The following is an 18,965-nucleotide window of genomic DNA, read 5'->3' on the forward strand; positions in this document are numbered from 1 at the left end:
TTTTGTTAGATCGGCCTCACGCTTCATGTCATTTGCTTTCATGATGTCTGCATGTGCAACGAGAGTGTCCACCAACATGTTCAGCTCTTCGTCCGAGAAACGCTGTTTCCGCTGCCGGCGGGTGGTCTTCTGAGTGACCTTGGACATCCTCAGGGTGTTTCCACAGTGCACAAAAGGATTCGACTGGTGGTTTGGGAAGATTGCAATGGATTGTGTTTTTAACGATGGCCGCCAGCCAATTTCCCGTTCCGACGCGATGACGTTATTTCCGGGTCCGATTTTACGGGCCCAGTATTAGCATGTTGGTATTACCGGTCGGTATTTAGGGGTTCCTCCTAGGCGGTGGCGGTATCTGCGGGTCCCTTGATGCCGCTATCTGGGGGTTGGAGGGCCTTCAGCGCCATGCCGGTATGGCCGTTACCGGCATGGGGGTTCGCGCGTGCTCGTGCACTCGTAATCACCCGCTATTAGCGGGGTCATACGAGCACGGACCCGCTCGTTCCGCCATGCCGGTAATGACCCCGTTTTTACCGGGCTACTCGTAATGAGGCCCTATCTGTCCCTGTACTAACAAGGTCTGTGCCTGGCAAACTAATACTAAAGAAAGTCGACCTAGTGTCCAAAGTATATCTGACCCTCACTCTAACATATCCAACTAAAGTGTTCAAGGAAAATGTATCTGTTTCCAGTTCAATGAAAATGTGCAACAGTTCAAAATGATAACCTGCAATAAAATAATCCTTGTATCCAAGGTTGGACTCCTTCCCCAGGATCAGTTCAGGAAGACCTATGAAAATGTTCTGTTCCAACAATAGTCTATTCAGTTCAAGATAAACTGTTTCTTTCTTCCCACACGTCTCTCAAATTGGTAAAACAAATGTCTTTTCCATAGAACAATAGAACACTGGTTCAAAACCAAAGCAACAATTTCTACCACAACAACTTTCCTTTCAAGATGCCAAAAGTGATTACTCCAAAGAATGTAGCAACAGTCTTTCTTACAGAATACTCTTGTGAGAATGTCAAAGTCAGTTTCTCTTGTTCATAGTTCATCGCAATAGTAGAGCAAATAGTTTCTTTCCACCACACCCTTTTATAACACCAAAGTGATTCGCCTTTAAATAAAGGCTCCTCTCCCGGTTTACTCTTCTGCCAGGAAAGCTTTCTACTTCACACTGCTTGTTCAATTCCTGGTTCACTCTCCTGTCGGGATTGGTTTCCACTTCACACAATTTGTTCCATTCCTCGTTCACTCTCCTGCCAGGAATGGTTTCCACTTCACACAGTTTGTTCTGTTACCAGTTCACTCTCCTGCCAGCAATGGTTTCTACAACAGTTAATGTTTCTTTGATTGTGGAAATGGGATTCCCAAGTTTCCCCAAACAGACATGTCATGTGTGGAGAATTGTATCCCTGTGCTCTTATGTCTCTTCTCAAAGTCTCTCTTGGCTGTAGGCAATGCAGCTTCCCAGTTTCCCCAGAGTGAAATCTCATGCATGGAGGACTGTACCGCTTTAGCCCTTTTGTCTCTTCTTCAATCTCTCTTGGCTGTTGGCAATGTGGGTTCCCAGTTTCCCAGACTGACATCTCATGCGTGGAGAAATTTTACCCCTTCATCCCCTCTGTTCTACTTGTTTCGGAGTTCAAATTGTTTCCCCAAGTCTCTTTTAGCCTTCCCACTTGTGTCGGGATCCCAAAATCCGTTCGGTTGACTCACCAGATGAAAGCGTGATGTAACCGAGCACTGTTACCCGGCCGATTGCCCCATTTACCAAGAGTCTCTCGTGGCTCTCTCCCCGGCATCTCGCGTTGCCTCCAATGGAACTTGTTGTTCCTTCAGACCACGTCTCATTCAGTCTGGCAACTGCTGGCTTCCACCAGAGTCTCTCTTCTGGTATATGAAGCCTCCAGGTGGATGCCTGTGAGCATCTCCCTCCACCAGCGCACTTTGCTCTGGTGGGTCTGTCTCAGAGCATGTCTTCCATTTTGCATCCTCTGTGACTCTCTGCTCCTGCTTCCTCCGCCAGGCTATGATCGCCTCCTTCTCTCTTGCCACACTTCTATGCACAAGGTGCATCATTTTTAAATCTCCCGCACAGCTGATAATTATTAGAACTAGCCTGCACCTTTGGCTTGCAATTGTTCTGTTCCACATTAAACCTTCTCTCCTCCTCGTCCCAGTACAGTGGACATCGTGGGAACCAAAGTCCATAATGTTTTCACCCCTTTTAAGGCAATATTGTTGCAATTGTTGGTTGCACTTGAGTTTGTCATAAGCAGAAGATGTTATGTAAATGGGATGTACAGTGATATTATGCACAGGACTTTTGCCCATGAGAGAATCATCATATTCAGGGTACATTACATGCGACTTATGGATTTCTAAGGGGTAAGACTTATTCTGGTTAGGTGGCTTCTCGGATAAAGCTCTCTGTATTTTAACCTGGGATGTACTTGTGCAATGAAAACATGCCATTAAATATTTGGGAATTATAGGGTCATCATCGTCATAAAAAGAAGAATACTGGTGCTCCCAAGAGAGTCACCACTTCACCCCGACAACCATCTCCTCCCATGTGATCGTCATGGGCGTAATTATAGGATGGAACGGGGGTTTTGTCCCCCCCCAACTTTTGTGGCATGCCATTTTGTCCCCCCATCTTTTGGCAGGAGGGTTGGGGGCCGCATTGTGACCGCCGTGTTTCCCCACTGGTCACGTACCTACTGCCTTGCCTAAGTTGCAGTGGAGGTGCTGGAAGGAACGAAGATTTGAATTACACAGTCAGCCGCATTCCGGCTTCAACACACAGCAGGTAAGAGTAATTGTGATGCACCTGCGGCGGCGGCCTTCACCCACTTAATTCCTTATACGACCATGGCAGCGAGCAATAATGACACTCCCCTCTGTTCTGAAAGGTAAGCTTACTTTACATCTCAATGATATGTCCGTTATACGGCTATTCCCATTTTCTTGGCCCAGTGCATGTGATGTTAATAAAAAGCATCCCAGATAACGAGATGAGTGAAGCGTGTTGACATTAGTGCATCTTTTTAAAATGTGACTTGCATTTGAGTGGCTCATAAATCAAGAATTTCTGTCTTTATGATGTTTAGCGCTTTGGGTGTTTTTTATGATGGATAAAGCACATTCCACAGTTGTGGAAGGCGACAGCACCATAGAGAGCAATGCATCCTTGCATTCCGGGTCAATTACTTTTACTGTTTCTGACCCTATTTTATTGCAGCGTGTTTTCCACAACGTTGAAGCAACATTGTGGCATGGAGGGCTTTACATGTTTTTATATTACCATGTTCTCTACTGCCCCTTTCGGCACTCACACACACACGTGCCCGCACACACACACGCCACCTTTTCAATCCACAATGTCTTGCTGCCATTCTTCGTCTTGTGGGCCTCGCTGCTGCCCCAGATCTCCCCACATGCATCCTGCCTTGCTGCCCTCCATTGCTGCATTCCCTACAGCCAGTATTGTTGCCCCCACTATGTCCTCCGTCTTGTCCGCCTCGATGCCCCCCTCCTTGTTGCCCTAGGAGCAGCTGCTCCTTGGGGGGGTTTCGGCTTAATTAAATATCCTGAACGCTTACACCCTTTTACTGTACTCTACACAAGCCGTTCAGTGCCTCGTACTCTCACGGCCACCTGTCCCATTTTTCTTGAGGTTAACTGCCCCCAACCCATCAACCCTATGAGACTAGCGTTGTCTTCCTACTGTGGTACGTCTGCTGTTGAATCATCGTGCTGCAGAATCTGCAGGCCCCAGGCACTTAACTGTGTGATGTGCAACTGTAGTTTTACCACATAATAAACCAGGTCTGCCTTCAGCCACTCGATTTATAAGCACTATGCATCACCTTCATTGAAGTTAAAGTCCTGTAAAAACGCACATTGGCAAAGCCAACAGTTTCAGCCTGTAAATAATTATCCATTTGCCAGGGACTGCTATTATATGCCTAGGTGCTCCCACGATTTTGCAGCGGGTACCATTGATGGCCTGTTATTACCATTATGGCAGTGACTGGCAAATGTCTGCCTTTTTCCCCATGCCTACAGAAAAGCAAAGACTGTTGGCATTGCCAGTGCTTGTTTTTATTTGGGGGCTGTACTTTTGTGTGACATACAGTACAGCATGGGTGAGATTTGTTTGGCTAAACAGAGCCCAGAGAGGTGGGATTTCACACTTTCATTAAAAAGTGTAAATTCCATACGTGCAAACTGCTTTTTTTAACGAAATGCTTTACTTACTGCAAACACGCAGTAAAGTGCACAGTTCCAGTCCAAACGAGCACTGTGCACACGTTATTTAATTTCTTCTCGTCCTTCTCTGCATGTAAGAGATAGCTTGTTCTACTAACTTGAGGGGTGGGCACACTTCCCAGGGATCCACAGGATAGGCTTCTTGCAGGTGTCTAGTTGTAGGATCATATTGCAGCATATGGACCGGTTGTGTGTCTTGTTGATATGACCAACCTTCTGAAAGGTAGGTATAGGGGACCATCAGCCCTCTGTAGGCATTGGGTCCAGGCCATCAACATGCCAGAATGGCTTTCTCAGGGATGGCTCTTGTGTGTATCTGTGCAGCATTGTTTCTCCTCTCTACATGGGGTTAGGGAATGGAGCAGTAGCGGGGGCAGGAGTGGGTAGCTTGCTTCCTCTGTATCCATCCAGTGACCCAAAGGTAGACATTTTAAGTTAGTAGCCGGGCATAGTCACTGACCCCCTCAATTCTCAAGATGCACACAGCACACCATTTCTTACTTGCCATTACTCCGATTTCACTTGCCAATAACAACTGGTGAGCCACATTTTGAGGCCAGGGGTGACCTGTCACTTTTAGCATTCTGATAGTTCATACCATGTTACAATGTACAGTTTGTAATATTTTGATTTGCACCTCGTGTTATTGCAGAGTGCATGAGGTAGCAGACCATTTCCCCATCACCCTTAGAATTGCTGGCAATCCCTGTGCTTAACACTACCCAGTGGATCACCACTTTCTTTCGTCCCATGAAGTACTCCCTATTTGCTTACTTAGGAGCCATGCTATTTGTCCCCTGTGCATGGCAATGTAACCTGGTAGGGCACTGTTGCACAGGACTGTAGTCGTGTGTCAATCTTTTGTAGTGTGCACAATCGTGTGCCATTGTCTTGCCCACCTTGCTGGCTATTTGCACATTCAGCATGTTCAGCTGTTTCCTTTTATGGTACAACTGTAATGGGTGGCACCAAAGGCACATGGCTACTGTTTAATTCCCTTTTAGTTTTCAAAACGCGTTTCTCTATAAATATAGAATTTCGAAAAGTATGCCATTTTATTTATAAACTTTCCTTTTGCATGAAAATGCTGCGGGGGAACTCGAGAGGGCACTGCCGCTATGCTGGGCCCTTGTGAGATGAAGGACTTCCAGAATACTCTGCATCATAACAGCAATTTACTTCAATGTTTGGGCATATGACTTCTCTGTGTGAAAATGCTTCTTATTAAAGATGGCAGCAATATTACGAGCTGCAGCATTCCAATTTTTTTTTGGGGGGGGTGTTGATAAAATAGGATGCAAATTGCGCATTTTAAAGAATATTTATTCAGCAACACTGATCAAAACTATTAAACGCGCAGTGAAACTGGCACACTGTGACCAAAGTAACTGGCCAAAACCAGCCTTTTGCGTTTGTTTCAGCCATGGGCCTATTGTCCTGTAGGTCAGCCCGAGCCAACTTGATCAGACTCAGCCCAGGCCCCTGCAGCAAAGTGAGATCAGGGGAGCAGCCCCTGGGATCAGCCATCAGAGGTAAAAGAGTGGATTTAGACGTGTCCCCCTTGCTGCTGGCATGCAAGGAAGTAAGGTTTGTAAATAGCCTGCTGCATCCCATAAAGGCTGTATCAATTGCACTAGGACTGCCTAAAGAAAGGACTTTGGTGCTTAAAGCCAGCAAATTGACTTCGCATATAATAAGGGTATACTCTGCAAGATTGCATGTTGTCTTTCTTTTGCTTTTTTGAAGAAAAAATATAACACAAACAAGGGCGGTCTGAGCTATTAAAGCCTGACACTAGCCCCTTTCTTTCACAAAGTGCCCCTTTACACAATTCTCGCCCTACCATTTTCACAGTGTCTACTTTACTCACACACTACTCCATTCTCTCACAATACTCTTCCCCTGCTTACAGGCCCTCTTTAGGTAGAGGGGACTAAGGCTTTTTTACTGTTGTCAATGCACTGAACTCTGAAAACCAACAGTTATACGTTTCAGAAAACTGGCTTGTCTTTAGAATTGAATTTTAAAGATACCCACCAGTCTTATGAAAGTTATAACAGAGCGCATCGGCAGTGGACTCTTGTCATGTAATAGTTTAGTCTTATTCCTCAGTGCCAACGTCTGCCCTCTCCACACCGCCCCTTTCTTTCAGTTGTCATGATGTTGCCCCCCCCCCAACATTTTCAGCAAAGTTACTCCACTGGTGATCCTCCCTCAAATGCCACCCCGAGGGCCAGGATCAGGCAGCGGATGCCTTTCCCTGGCCACATGGGAGGAGTCCTTAGGCTGGGGATCAGTGATGACTCTGTGGGATTCATTACATAATGTAGCTGGAGCACGGTTGGCCAATAACAGCCCACCAGCCCGAGCCATGGTGGGCCCGTTGGAGTGGCACTTGAGGCAGGCATGGAACATTGGCTTATACTGGCAAATATAGGGCAAATATGCAATGAATTCCGAGCCTCCTGATTGGCTGGCCCCACACCCTAGGGTATAATGCAAAAGAGTCAAGTCGGTTTGCTCCATTAAGCATGGTTTACAGTGTGGGAAAAGGTGATCGTTCAAAGGTGTCACTTGATAATTTTCAAGTTCTAGTTTGGCAGTGTGGAGAGAGCTCAAGTATTCTGATAAATAAAAATGCAGATCATGTTTTTTTTTGTTTTATTAGTTTATTGAAAACCTTTAACACATTTCCAAACATTTGCTTTATACATGCTCTTCGCCAAGCCAGCCACAAGCAGTTGTTATACATATACCTATCCCAATGTGACGGGCTAATAATTCCTTACATACAATCATCACAATGTCTCAGTAAAAATTTCATTTAAAAACTTCACCAGCGCAAAGACTAGCGGCTGATTTTCACCCATTAGAAACTTTAACCACCATTCATCCACTGTCAGTGTAGGAGCTGTTGCAATAATGGATCCCAAGTACAAGGTGCGACGCACTGTTAGTCCTACACATGAGGTTATCAAATGTTTCAACATTTCAGGTTCTCCAGGTTTTAAGCAGAACCTACAAGTCACCAAACTCTTGGTCAATTGTTTCTGTGCCACCATCACCTCCCTAGTAGGATATAGATTAAAGCGCATTCACAGAAAATTGCCTCTGATAGCTGGACATGGGAACTTCTTAAAGTATTTTGGAACCTGCATTAGTGGCTTTACCTCCAGAGCATAATTACAGGAATTATATGCTGTCACTTGACCATGTGTAATTGGAGTACACCATGTTTGCCTTTATGTTAACAAAATGATGATTGTCTGGAGACTGGGTAAAACCTGCATTGATTGTTTTTTTTAATCATTGTTTATATGTGTGAAATGTATTTGTATGCATTGTCAGGCTGTAAAAGCCTCATTATAAGTTTGACAGTGCAAATTATAATTTGGCGGTGCAGGGAAAGTGGTGGTAATTCCGTTACTGCCACTTTCCCTGCACCGCCAAATTATAATTGTTTATACTTTTCAGAGAAAACGTGACAGATTCACCTACAGCTTGTTGCTGGAGGTAAATCCTCCACTTTACTCCCGGAAACTGGCAGCTTTACCATGCTGTAATTCCATCGACGGTAAGTCTGCCAAAAATCATTGTTTAGTGTCCTTCTCTTCGCAAGGCCACTGTGGACACTCCTCAATGCGGTTTGAGTTACTGCCATGACCCTTCTGCGTGTGTCTCTTTTTTTTTTCATAACTCTAATGGCTGCTTGTTAATTTTTTTCTTTTGGGCGAGCCTGCATGTGCTTTGCTGGCATAGAACCTGTAATTTGTGCGCTCGCTGTTCCTATGAGATCCACTCTAAGTTGGTCTGTACCCTGTATTTACTGCATACACAATTGCACTGGATAATGACATCACAGTACGAATAGATGTTTCACATCCTATCATTAATAGCCACAATTGCAGGATTGACTTGTCCAAAACATGGGGTACCTTCATATGCATTTGTATTTGTTTTCTTTAGATGCCTTTGACAAAGAAAAGGAAGAAATCCATTTGGTAACATTGTGTGCATCAGGTAATCCATGACTTTTTAACATTTTGTAAAACATGCATATGGTTATTTTGATAGTGTAAGTATTTATTATCCATCTTCCTTTCCCAACAACCTTTTATTTATAGGGGCATACTTTATTCCCTTAATGGTTTACCATATATTAGTTAGTCAGGCAAACGCCTTCCATCAATCTTATTTTTGTTGAGTTGGTGAGCATTTGCTTTGCTTGGCCTCCTTTTATAAAACTGCCTTCAAACACTGAAATTTAAAGTAATAGAGGAAGAGAGGAAGGGCATTGTGGACCCCAATCGCAGAGGCAAATGTACAGAGTAGAAGGATACGTTGTCTTTTACTTTCCACCAACATGCCAAGACGTCTGCTAATCCTGCCCGCTACCGCAAGGGATCTTATAACGGCAATCCAGCCTGATCCCTATCCCTGCTGTCCTGTTGTCATCTCTGAGCAATCCTGCAAATACAAGCCCAAAGGGAAGCCCCTCCACAAAGGGATTGTGGGTGCCTAGTGTTGTTTGTCAATAATGGCACATTTATATTGATTACTTTAAGCTCTTCTATCTTCAGTTCAACAAGAAGAAATCTCAGCGAGTTTAAAGACATGTCTCAGTAATATATGCAACTTTATTTACCCTCCCAAATTCTAAACAGTTGAGTTAATGTGTTCTGTTTCCAACAGGTTGTAGGTGAGGCAAGGCAGGACAAAAGGTCTCTGCCACAAAAGCCAACTCTGTTCAACTGCCAAGAGCAGCAGCAAGGCTACAGTTAGCAATGTTGCATACCAATATTGCCAAAGGAATAGCAGTAATGAAACCCAGCTTGTGGTCCAGCTACAGGAGGTGCCCCCCTCAAGCCATGAGCCCTCAGTGTAGAGATTATAGGGAACCCCGGGACACAGTAGAGGATGTGGAGCTCACTGTTACCACAGGCTCAAGGGAGGGAAGCACCTCAAAAAGGTTTTGCCTGGTGGAGAGAGCAGGCAGAGCTTTCCTTTACAGGATCCAAATGCAGCAATGAAGGCTTCAGTCAAAGAATTGCCTATCATTATTTGTCGTCTGGCTTCTATGGATTGAGGATCTAGTGTTGAATGAGGTCCTCCAGATATTAACAAAGCAGGACTAGGGACAGACGCAGCTCTCCTACCATTAGGCAAGCAACATTTAAAGTTGTAGTGGTCATGCAATCCAGGATGGCCAGCCAAACTCCATTTGTGAGATCACTCCACACTGAATGTGAATTGGGATCTATGTCATGTTTCTGCATCTGTGCCACCGGGTGGCGCTGTCTGCAGACCTGCGGGGTGTTTTTTACCATCTTCAGAAAATACCCCAAATTATTATTTAACATTTCCTTTCAAAAATCTGTACATCCGAACACATGGACTTCAATTCCTATAATGCACCTTGTTACAGTTCTCATTCCCTGGTTATTCCTATGCATCAGTCTTGAAACCACAATCCACAGAAGCCCTAGAGATCAGTGCTGCTTTCACTTTCCCAGGACCAGAAAGGGAGGAGGCAGATTACCTTCAGGTTTGCTGCTCCATGTGCTGCTAATTAGCTTGCCCCAGCTCAAGTCAGTATTTAAGCAGCTGCCTGCAGGGGTACATTACTCTTGCATTGAGTTCGCTCCCAGACCTTTGTGCCTCAAACCTCAGAATTCTGCTGTTTCCTGTTGCTGCCAGAACCCGCTCCTGTTCCATTGCGCTATGCTCCCTGCCTTGCAGCCCTGCTATTCTGCCTACTCTCCCCTGCCTTCTGCCCTGCTCCTCTGTGCTTCCTGTACAGCAGCCCTGTTCCCCTGCTTGCAGTCTTCTGTTCCCTGGTTTGCTTTTGCTTGTTCTGTGTCCATATTCTGTGTTACCTGACTTTAGCTTCCAAGTTTCCAGTCCTGAGTTTCCTCTTGTTATCTTTCTGCAGTCCTGCCGTTGTTATTCCAGTCCAGATTTACAGTTCCTTGAATTCCATGGTACCAGTCTGCTGTTCAGTCCTTGTTTTTCTAGTCCACAGTTTCAGTCCTGAAATTTCTTGTTCCTGGTCTATAGTTCATTCCGCTGTTGCTTGATTTTGGTCCTTAGTTGCTATTCTGCAGTTCCAGTCTCCTGTACCATTGCACTTAGATTATTTTCTATTTGCTTTTCCTCTTTCATTCCTGGTCTCTGTCCTGAACCTTGCTTACTTTGACTGCCTATTCTTGTCTATATATTTCTGTTACCGTTCCTGACGTCCCTTTGTTCAGAGTTTGGCTGCTGGGCTCCCTGCAGGCAATCTCTGCCCCTTCCTTTGTCTCGTTTTACTTGTAGTCTATAGGGAATTTAATGTAACAGTGTGTTTCGTTCTGTTCCCTCAGAGGGCATCCGCTGTAGGCTCTGGCTGGACCCATAAGTACACTCCGTGTTTGTGCGCTAGGGTCCAGACACACAAGCCATACTTGCTTACTCCTTCCATGGGACTGCAAGGTGTGGTGCCTGTAAAAGTAACTTACACAGAGACACTGAGCTTCCCTTATATCTGTGGGTAGTCTCTAATCCAACCTGTGTATACACCTCTAGTGGGATTCCTCATTATTTGTCCGTCCAGTGCATGGTTCCCATCCCTTCTTCACCATTGAGTTCTGCCCTTTCTTCCTGTTCCATTGTTCTGAATTACCTTGTCTATTCTTCCGTTTTGTTTAGCCTCATACTGTATGCACTTGCCTGTCCCCTTATATCAGCACAGCCACCCAAAACCTGCCTGGGTGCCCTGTGTAATTCCTGACTGTCCCTGGCAGACCCCTAATCCATCTCAAACCGGTCCCCATTCATTCCAGCTACCCCTTTTGAGCTCTGCGTAGGACCTATGAAACAGGAAACATACCTGCCTCAGAATCCAAGGACGATGAGAAACAAATCCAGGGATTCAGAAAGCGAGGGTTACACTAATGAGTTAGCCATTTTAGCAAGTACACAGCCACATATGGCAGCCTCTCCATACAAAATAAAGGTTCACAGTAGTGAATCATAAAAAAGGGATACACTGCCAATAGACTGTCTTAATCACACTACCTTGGTAAGAAAACCTACCACGGATAAAGGATGATAGGAAAGGGTCCCCCTGTACTGGCAGCCATAAGAACTAGCAGTACTACCAAAAATGAGAATTGAGAACAGTCCCCATGACCCGATAGTTATAGGAACTAGTCAGTGCTCTCCAAAGAAATGAGATATGGTAATAAGTAAGGTTAAAAATCAACCACACTTAGCTAAGAAAGTCAGGAGCACAAAGAAAAGCGGAACATATACTGGGTTTTCTTGTAGAATGAGTTCAAAAAGCAGCTAAAAGGAAAGTTGTTTCTAACTGGGAGAATGGAATGCAGGTGTACCGACAACTAAAGGTTTCTATGTCCGGTTGTATTCACAGCCATTTGAGCCAGACCCTACCCAAATAAAAGAATTCTTACTAGAAGCCAGGTTAGTGGCTCCTATGAATGTGGCTTGCTAGTGTGAGACAGTCACCTGAAGGTGTCTCCCTAGCTAGTCCCTGGGGATCTCTCATCCAGGTGACCAAGACATGGCCATCGCTATTGGATCCAGTTCCTGGGGGTGGACCAGTGAGGGTGGTTCACCTGGATGGGGGGTCCTGTGGCAGTGGGACACTGATGGTCGAGACGTGGCATCCCCCTCCTTTCAACACCTTTTTCCCATCCTGCCAAGTAGGATATTCCAAAACACTGCCCTCCCCTTTCCGATACAAACATTTTCACACAACACGGAAGACAACGGACTAACAGCAGAGCCGTTTACCTGACATGTCACAATACAAGGGTCAGGCAAAGTCAGGCAATTGACTAGAATCACACACACCTGATGGCCCTTTCTTTTCCCCACATGGATAAAAGGTGGAGCACCAGAGCACAAGACGACCAGGGCAGACCGCACAACATGAGAGTTAACTCAGCACAGCAGTTCAAGAGGAGGCAAAAGATGGCAAATACTGAGGTGACCAGGAGAGAAGTAACCTTGCCCTTTCTGATCAAGGCCTGTGAAACCTCTGGAGATGGAAACATAAGACCACGAACAATAGCCAGTGTGTGTTGCAACAGATGTCTACGGTACGCAAGACCCTCCTCTGCTGATAAGCAAGCAGGGGAAGGACGCTGGTCTTGGTGGTACCAACCTTGACTCCAAGGATAAAGAAAGGCAAGCGTTTCATCACAACCGGTGAGTCACGGGGAGAATCAATAAGGAACTGAACTGTGTTGAACGAAAAGTAGCCAGCGGTTAATTGGAACAGAACTGTTGGCTCTTGCTGAGAAAGCTCGAGCGTGTGCTGTGCTCCTCAGTCCCACCTTGTTCGTGCTGAAAATGTGGCAAAGGGAGACCCCGGGCAATCGAATCCAAACTTATGATTTGAGAACACATCTTTATTTATTGATACCCTATCCCACACTCTTTCTATAATTAGTTGTAAGAACTTGGCAATAGGTTTTTCTTAGTATAGGCTTGTTTTATTTTGCCAAACGCCACTAGGACTGCCATATTTTTCATTTGATGGTCACCGCTTGCTCCCATCTTAGATTTAGGTGTAGGTTAGGCGTTTTTCCACCCTGCATTCATTGTTCAATGAATACCCTTTAACTATGTTCACTTGTGTCTGTCTTTACTGTTGTGACCATGAGTTTCTTACATATGGTATCAGAAGTGGGATGTGACTCAATTGAAACTAATTGGGGAACCCTACAATTTCAAAAACATAGTCAGAGAGCCTCTATCCCTTCCATCGCCACCAAGGAAGCAATAGGGTTTGATATATGTTGCAGTAGGAAGCTACCATTACCCATATAGAAAGGCAAGCGGTTCATCACAGCCGGTGAGTCGAGGGGAGAATCGATAAGAAACCGAACTGTGTTGAACGAAAAGTAGCCAGCGGCTAATTTGAACTTTGAAAGACTTAAAGATACGATTGAGGAAAGAGGGGGAAAACCAGCAACAGAGAAATCTGGCACAACATGGGTGCTCAGGCAGGAAATTCCGGACGATTACCCGATGGTAGAAACTTATTGAACCAGAAGCCCTTGTGAAGGGGCGAAAAGAGGTCAAAGTGGTCATACAGGGGTCTTTTCAAATCCTCAGTATCGCTGAAAGTCTTTGACCTACAGATGATTGAGAAGCGAACGGAAATTAATCCCGCTTGGTGTAATAAGCGCATGAACAGTGTGTTGTAAAAGTTAGCGAGAGTGAACCCAGAAGAGGGAAACCGACAATCGGGAACGAAGCCTGAAGTACTTCTTAAAAATACATTAAGACTAGTGAATGTAAAGGTATTGGAAGACCAGGGTGACGTAAATTGTCCTGGGCCCCCTCCCACTGCACAATATACGTTAAAAACACTAAAACAACAAGCAAAAACAATAAACTAACCACTACTTCACCATATTCCCCCACCCGAAATATATTGGGCACAGGAATTCGAGCCCTCTAATTAAATGGAGCCCCTACTTCTGCATTCTCTTATCTGTTTTCATAATATTGCGCCATCTTCTTCCCTAGCTCGGAAAGGATTCCACTTCTCCATTTCTCTTCTCATATACTTATAATAATAATTTAAAAAAATAATATATATATATATATATATATATCTCCACCATGTGGTTTTTACACACTTTTCAACTCAGTCACACACCATTCTACCAAACACTCTCACCCTCTCTTCAACACATGCAAACCCACACACCTTTGCCCAATTCCTCATCTTTCCTCTCAACCTCCTCCCTTGTGTTTTCCTCTCGCAAGAAGTGTACTTATATTTGCATGTTTACCTGAGCTCTTCCGTCACAGGGTCCCATTAACGGCCTGCACAATCCTAGGAGCTGTGCCGCACTCCAAAGAGCGGACGTGAATTCTGTCAAAACGGCTCCTATACACCACTAAGGGTTGTGCACTTGGGACTGGTCGCAACAGGTGGGCGCAGCCCCTCCAGCTGTGCGGCCTGGTATCCTCTGTCTCTGCTGAAAAATCTTGGATCACATCAGGGTCACTAATTTGTAGAGTAGCCCCTCAACGCTCGCACCAGAAAAAATACAACCCACTAGGGAAAAAGGCCCATCACACTTCTTGCACGGAGAACAAGGTTTAATCTCACAAAAATACAAGTACGTGCCAGCAAAGAACTCTGTTTCGCGGAGCGCTCTGACAAAAACAGCATAAGCAATGAAGTAATGTATATCACATAAATTACAAATCCATGTAGCTGGTTGGTGCGACCCTATACACATATAACCTGCTCCATACGGGATGGCAGGCGATCGGTGCCAGCATCTTCTTCCACATCGGGTACAAAGGCTCTAATTGGCAATTTAGTTACATAATTCATTATTTCATAGCTCTACAATGCACCTGGTATCAAGTACATGAGTGAGGTGGATACTTTCGAGGCAGTGATAACTTCTCAGAACTACATGAACCCCTGCTCCATCCCAGACACGTTGGCGCCTCCACAACTTTCCCATCCTCAGTTTAAATTAAGTTACCTTCTCCCCTGGCACCTCACAGCACAAATCACATGAACCGATGGTGGGGGCATGTCAGGAGTCGCACAGGACACCCAGGTAGGTTTGGACGTGACTGTGCTGATGTAAGGTGGGAGGTAAGCACACACAGCAGGAAGCTACACAAGAATGAAGAATCAGCAAGGTAATTCAGAACGACAGAACAGGAAGAAAGGACGGATCTCAATGGTGAACAAAAAGGGATGGGAACCATGCAGTGGACAAACAATGAGGAATCCCACTAGGGGTGTATACACAGGTTGGACTAGAGATTGCCCCCAGATATAAGAGAAGCTCAATGCCTCTCTGTAAGTTACTTTTACAGGCACTACTCCTTGCAAGCCCATGGAAATGGGAAGCAGGAGTGGCTTCTGTGTCTGGACCCTAGGGCACAAACAAGGAGTGTACTTATCTGAGACAAGCCAGTATGGGTGCAAACGGAACCTACAGTGGATTCCCTCTGAGGGAACAGAACGCAACACACTGTTACATTTAATTCACTATAGACTACAAGTAAAACAAGACAAGGGAAGGGGAAAAGATTGTCTGCTGGGAAACCCAGCAGCCAAACTCTGAAGAAAGGAATAACAGAAGCACAAGTGAGGACAAGAACAGTAACATAAATAACTAGGACAACTAGGCATTCAAGTAAGCAAGGTTTTAGAAGGGGGAAAAGCAAGTAGAAAATAATCTATTTGCAATAATACAGGAGACTGGAACTGCAGAATGGTAATCGGGGACTGTAAATCTGGACTGGAATAACCAGGGCAGGACTGAAGATAGATAACAGGGAAACTGTAGCTCTGAAGTGGGAAAACAAGGGTAGAATAGAAGACAGACTACAAGGAATCTGTAGCTCTGAAGTGGGATAACGAGGGCTGGACAGAAGACAGATAAACAAGGAAACTGTAGCTCCGAAGTGGGATAACGAGGGCAGGACAGATAAAAGGAAACCCAGGACTGGAACCTGGAAGCTAAAGCCAGGAAACACAGACTGAAGGAAAGGAAGAAGGAACAGTAGGCATGGAGTCAGATAATAGGAGGTAGAGAGCAAGGGGCTGCAGACAGGAAACAATGACTGCAACAGAGGAGCAGGGCTGCAATGCAGGAAGCTCAGAAGAGCAGGGCAGAAGGCAGAGGAGAGTAGCAGGCTGCAAGGCAGGGAGCCCAGAAGAGCCAGGCAGACTGGGGAGCCCAGAAGAGCAGGGCCGAAGGAAGAGGAGAGTAGCAGGCTGCAAGGCAGGGAGCCCAGAGGAGCAGGGCAGAAAGCTGAGGAGAGTGGCAGGGCTGCCAGGCAGGGAGCACCGGCCACTGGAACAGGAACAGTATTTGACAGCAACAGGAAACAGAATATCGTGGCTCAAGGCACAAAAGGCTGAGAGTGAACTCAATGCAAGTGACCTGTGCTCCTTCAGCCAGCTGCTTCAAAGATCTGCGTGAAATGACCGAATGCAAAAGTCCGACTACTAAAAGTCTGACTTTCTTTCTTTTTTTCTCAGTTTTTGCGCACATATATATGTGGGGGGAGACCAACCACAGCCCCCACACCTTCCCCCTATATATTTGTATTAACTTTACCCCCCCACATATATATCTGCAGAAAAAAGGGGGTCAGAATTTTGGGGGTCTGACATTTTGCATTCAGTAATTTCATACAATACCTGCTTAAATACAGCCCTGCCCTGTGCTGAAGTAGGCTAATTAGCAGCACCTGGAGCAGCACACCTGAAGGTAAGCTGCCTCCTCCATCTCTGGTCCTGGGAAGGTGAAAGTAGCACTAATCTCTAGGGCTGCTGGGGATTGTGGATCCAACACTGATGCATAGAAATAACCAGGAAATTAGAACTGCTGCAAGGTGCATTATGGGAATTGAAGTCCATGTTTTCAGAAATACAGATTTCGGAAAAGAAATGTCAAATAATGATTTAGGGGCTTCTCTGAAGATGGTAGAAAACACCCTGTGGGTCTGAAGACAGCGCCACCCAGAGACAGAGATGCAGAAACATGACAGGCCACCCCGTGACCGCTCTCTGATCTTCCTGATCGTTCAGCCAATGTACAGTTTTGGGGCCTGGGGTTTTGGGCTGGTCAGTGCACTCAAATGCTTGTGTCCCGGGCTCAGGGGTCCCTGGCCGCTATAACTGAAAGATCTGGAATGGCAAAAGCCTTAAGCCCCTAGCCCCCTTCTCGTGGGATAACTCTTAAATGATCAACTCTGGCCCTCTCTTGGCCTTGCAGGGCACATTCCTTCTGAGTTACATGCGCTAATGGTAAGACACAATGGAGAACTGTGCATCTTCAATGAATTAACCTTCTGCAGGGCTGCCAGGGCTGCGAGCAGGAGACGCACACAAACCCTTCTAAACCTCAGGACAGGTTTTAAGCGTAGTGGCATAGCTATGGCACTAGGCCTCAAATATTAGTACCAAGATGCATTACATTTCCACTACAACCCAGTTTCTATGGGTGATTACCTTTCCCCCTGCATGCTCCCAGCTCCACTACAGCATCTCCTTGTATAACCTCCTCATCCTAAATCGCTGAGGGGCCTGAGACATCCGCCGCTGCCCCCCAACATTCCCCCCCTTTTGTTCATTCTATTTTAACGCTCTCCCTTGCCATCCTCTCATTCTCCTCATACCTCCATGTTCTTTTCTTGGGCACCCACACTCTACATACTGAACGCAAAGGTTCTCCCATGTGAGCGTACTGGTCCGGGGTGCAAGTAAGATGCACACAGCTCCCATCTCCTTCTAAGTCAACCAAGTGTTCCTCAGTTTTCAGGGTCTGTACCGCGAAGTGCACTGCTACCCCAATTGAAACCATCATCACCGCACTCTTAGGCATCCCTTTAGCACAGCATCGAAGCCCCAACCGACAAGTGCAGAAGATTACCAGCATGAACACCACCACTGGCACCAGTATCTTCACGACTTCTCCCATCCACGGAGCCCACAAGAAGAGATCATCGAACCAGTCACTCCTCTTATGAATCCCTGCTTCCGTCTGCATATGTTCTCAGAGCGTGTGTGCGGCCTCTATTATCTGTGTAAGAGACCCATTTGCAGCATTGTTTGGGGGTACGCAAGTACAGCAGGATTCTCCTATTTCTTTTTTTACAGACGCCCCCTTCCAGGTCATTGAGCAGATCGAGCACATACCGGTTCTGCAACGTCATTACCCGACTGGATTGGCTCTCAGTTCAACCTTAATCGCGTTGAATCCTTGTTCAGTGCCATTTGCCAGCTGTATCAGTTCCCATCTAACTACTTGCAGCCATTTGGCATTGGCTGCAGTTTGTATCCCTGGCACTAGCAGAGAAACAAAATATGTCTCTTCTTTATTGTACAGTCTATATTAATCAGGCATTTCTCGAAGCAGTTGAGCTGAGTTTTTCGACAGTATGTTTTCCTTTTTCCCTGGCAAAATCCGAAAGACGGGGCTGCAAGTAAACTCCCTGGTGTCATAGTTTGGTGTGCTTCAGGGACCACGAGGTGAGCCGAGTGAAGATTGGTCAGCAAGCATTTGCCCCTCCATGATGGTGGGAGGTGCAGGAACGCCTGCTGGCCACAGACCAAGTACATATCCATCACTGCTGCTGTTCCTTTCTTAAGGTCTGGAATGTTTGTCACATTGCACTTGCCATTTGTACCCACGGGGACATCGCCTGCATTATAGAAGCACAGTTGATATTCTTCTTGTTCCTGCACCTTCACTGGCTTCTCCTTTGCTTCAATCCATGTTAGATTGCCACGTGCTTCTCCCAGTACTCTTGACATGCTTCGTTTACCCTCTGAATCCCTTCTTTTCTATATCCTGTGAGTCCTCCTACCATACAGCTCATCAGTCTCTTCCCACTGATTGGCCAAAAACTTCACTCCTTCCAACTGTATGTATGGTCTTTGTAAGCACTATGGGCTTTTGGCATTCTAATTAATTATAATTATAATTGTTTTTTTTTATAACACATTTAATATCAAAGAGGTTTCTAAGTGTGGACCCGGTATTCAAACCTGTGCTGCTCTCCGTTGTCTTGCTTTCAAGACGAGCGCGTTGCCACTGAGCTATACTACCCGTGCCCATTGCGAGCACACTGCTGTTCATCTGGGTCCATCATCAGAAGGTGTATGCTGTGTGCTTGGAATGTGCTT

The 18,965-nt window shown here is 45.7% G+C and overlaps 1 protein-coding gene across 2 annotated transcripts in view; it reads left to right on the forward strand.

Moving 5' to 3' along the window:
- Positions 1–18,965, forward strand: part of NTAN1 (N-terminal asparagine amidase) — a 724,178-nt gene that overhangs the window by 436,776 nt on the left and 268,437 nt on the right. For both annotated transcript variants that reach the window (XM_069647129.1, XM_069647130.1), the window contains one exon: positions 8,243–8,296. In XM_069647129.1, coding sequence (XP_069503230.1) covers positions 8,243–8,296 — 54 coding nt within the window. The remainder of the gene's footprint in view (positions 1–8,242; positions 8,297–18,965) is intronic.

The sequence above is a fragment of the Ambystoma mexicanum genome, chromosome 2q (genome assembly GCF_040938575.1).
Source record: "Ambystoma mexicanum isolate Mex_15411 chromosome 2q, UKY_AmexF1_1, whole genome shotgun sequence".
Taxonomy (NCBI): domain Eukaryota; kingdom Metazoa; phylum Chordata; class Amphibia; order Caudata; family Ambystomatidae; genus Ambystoma; species Ambystoma mexicanum.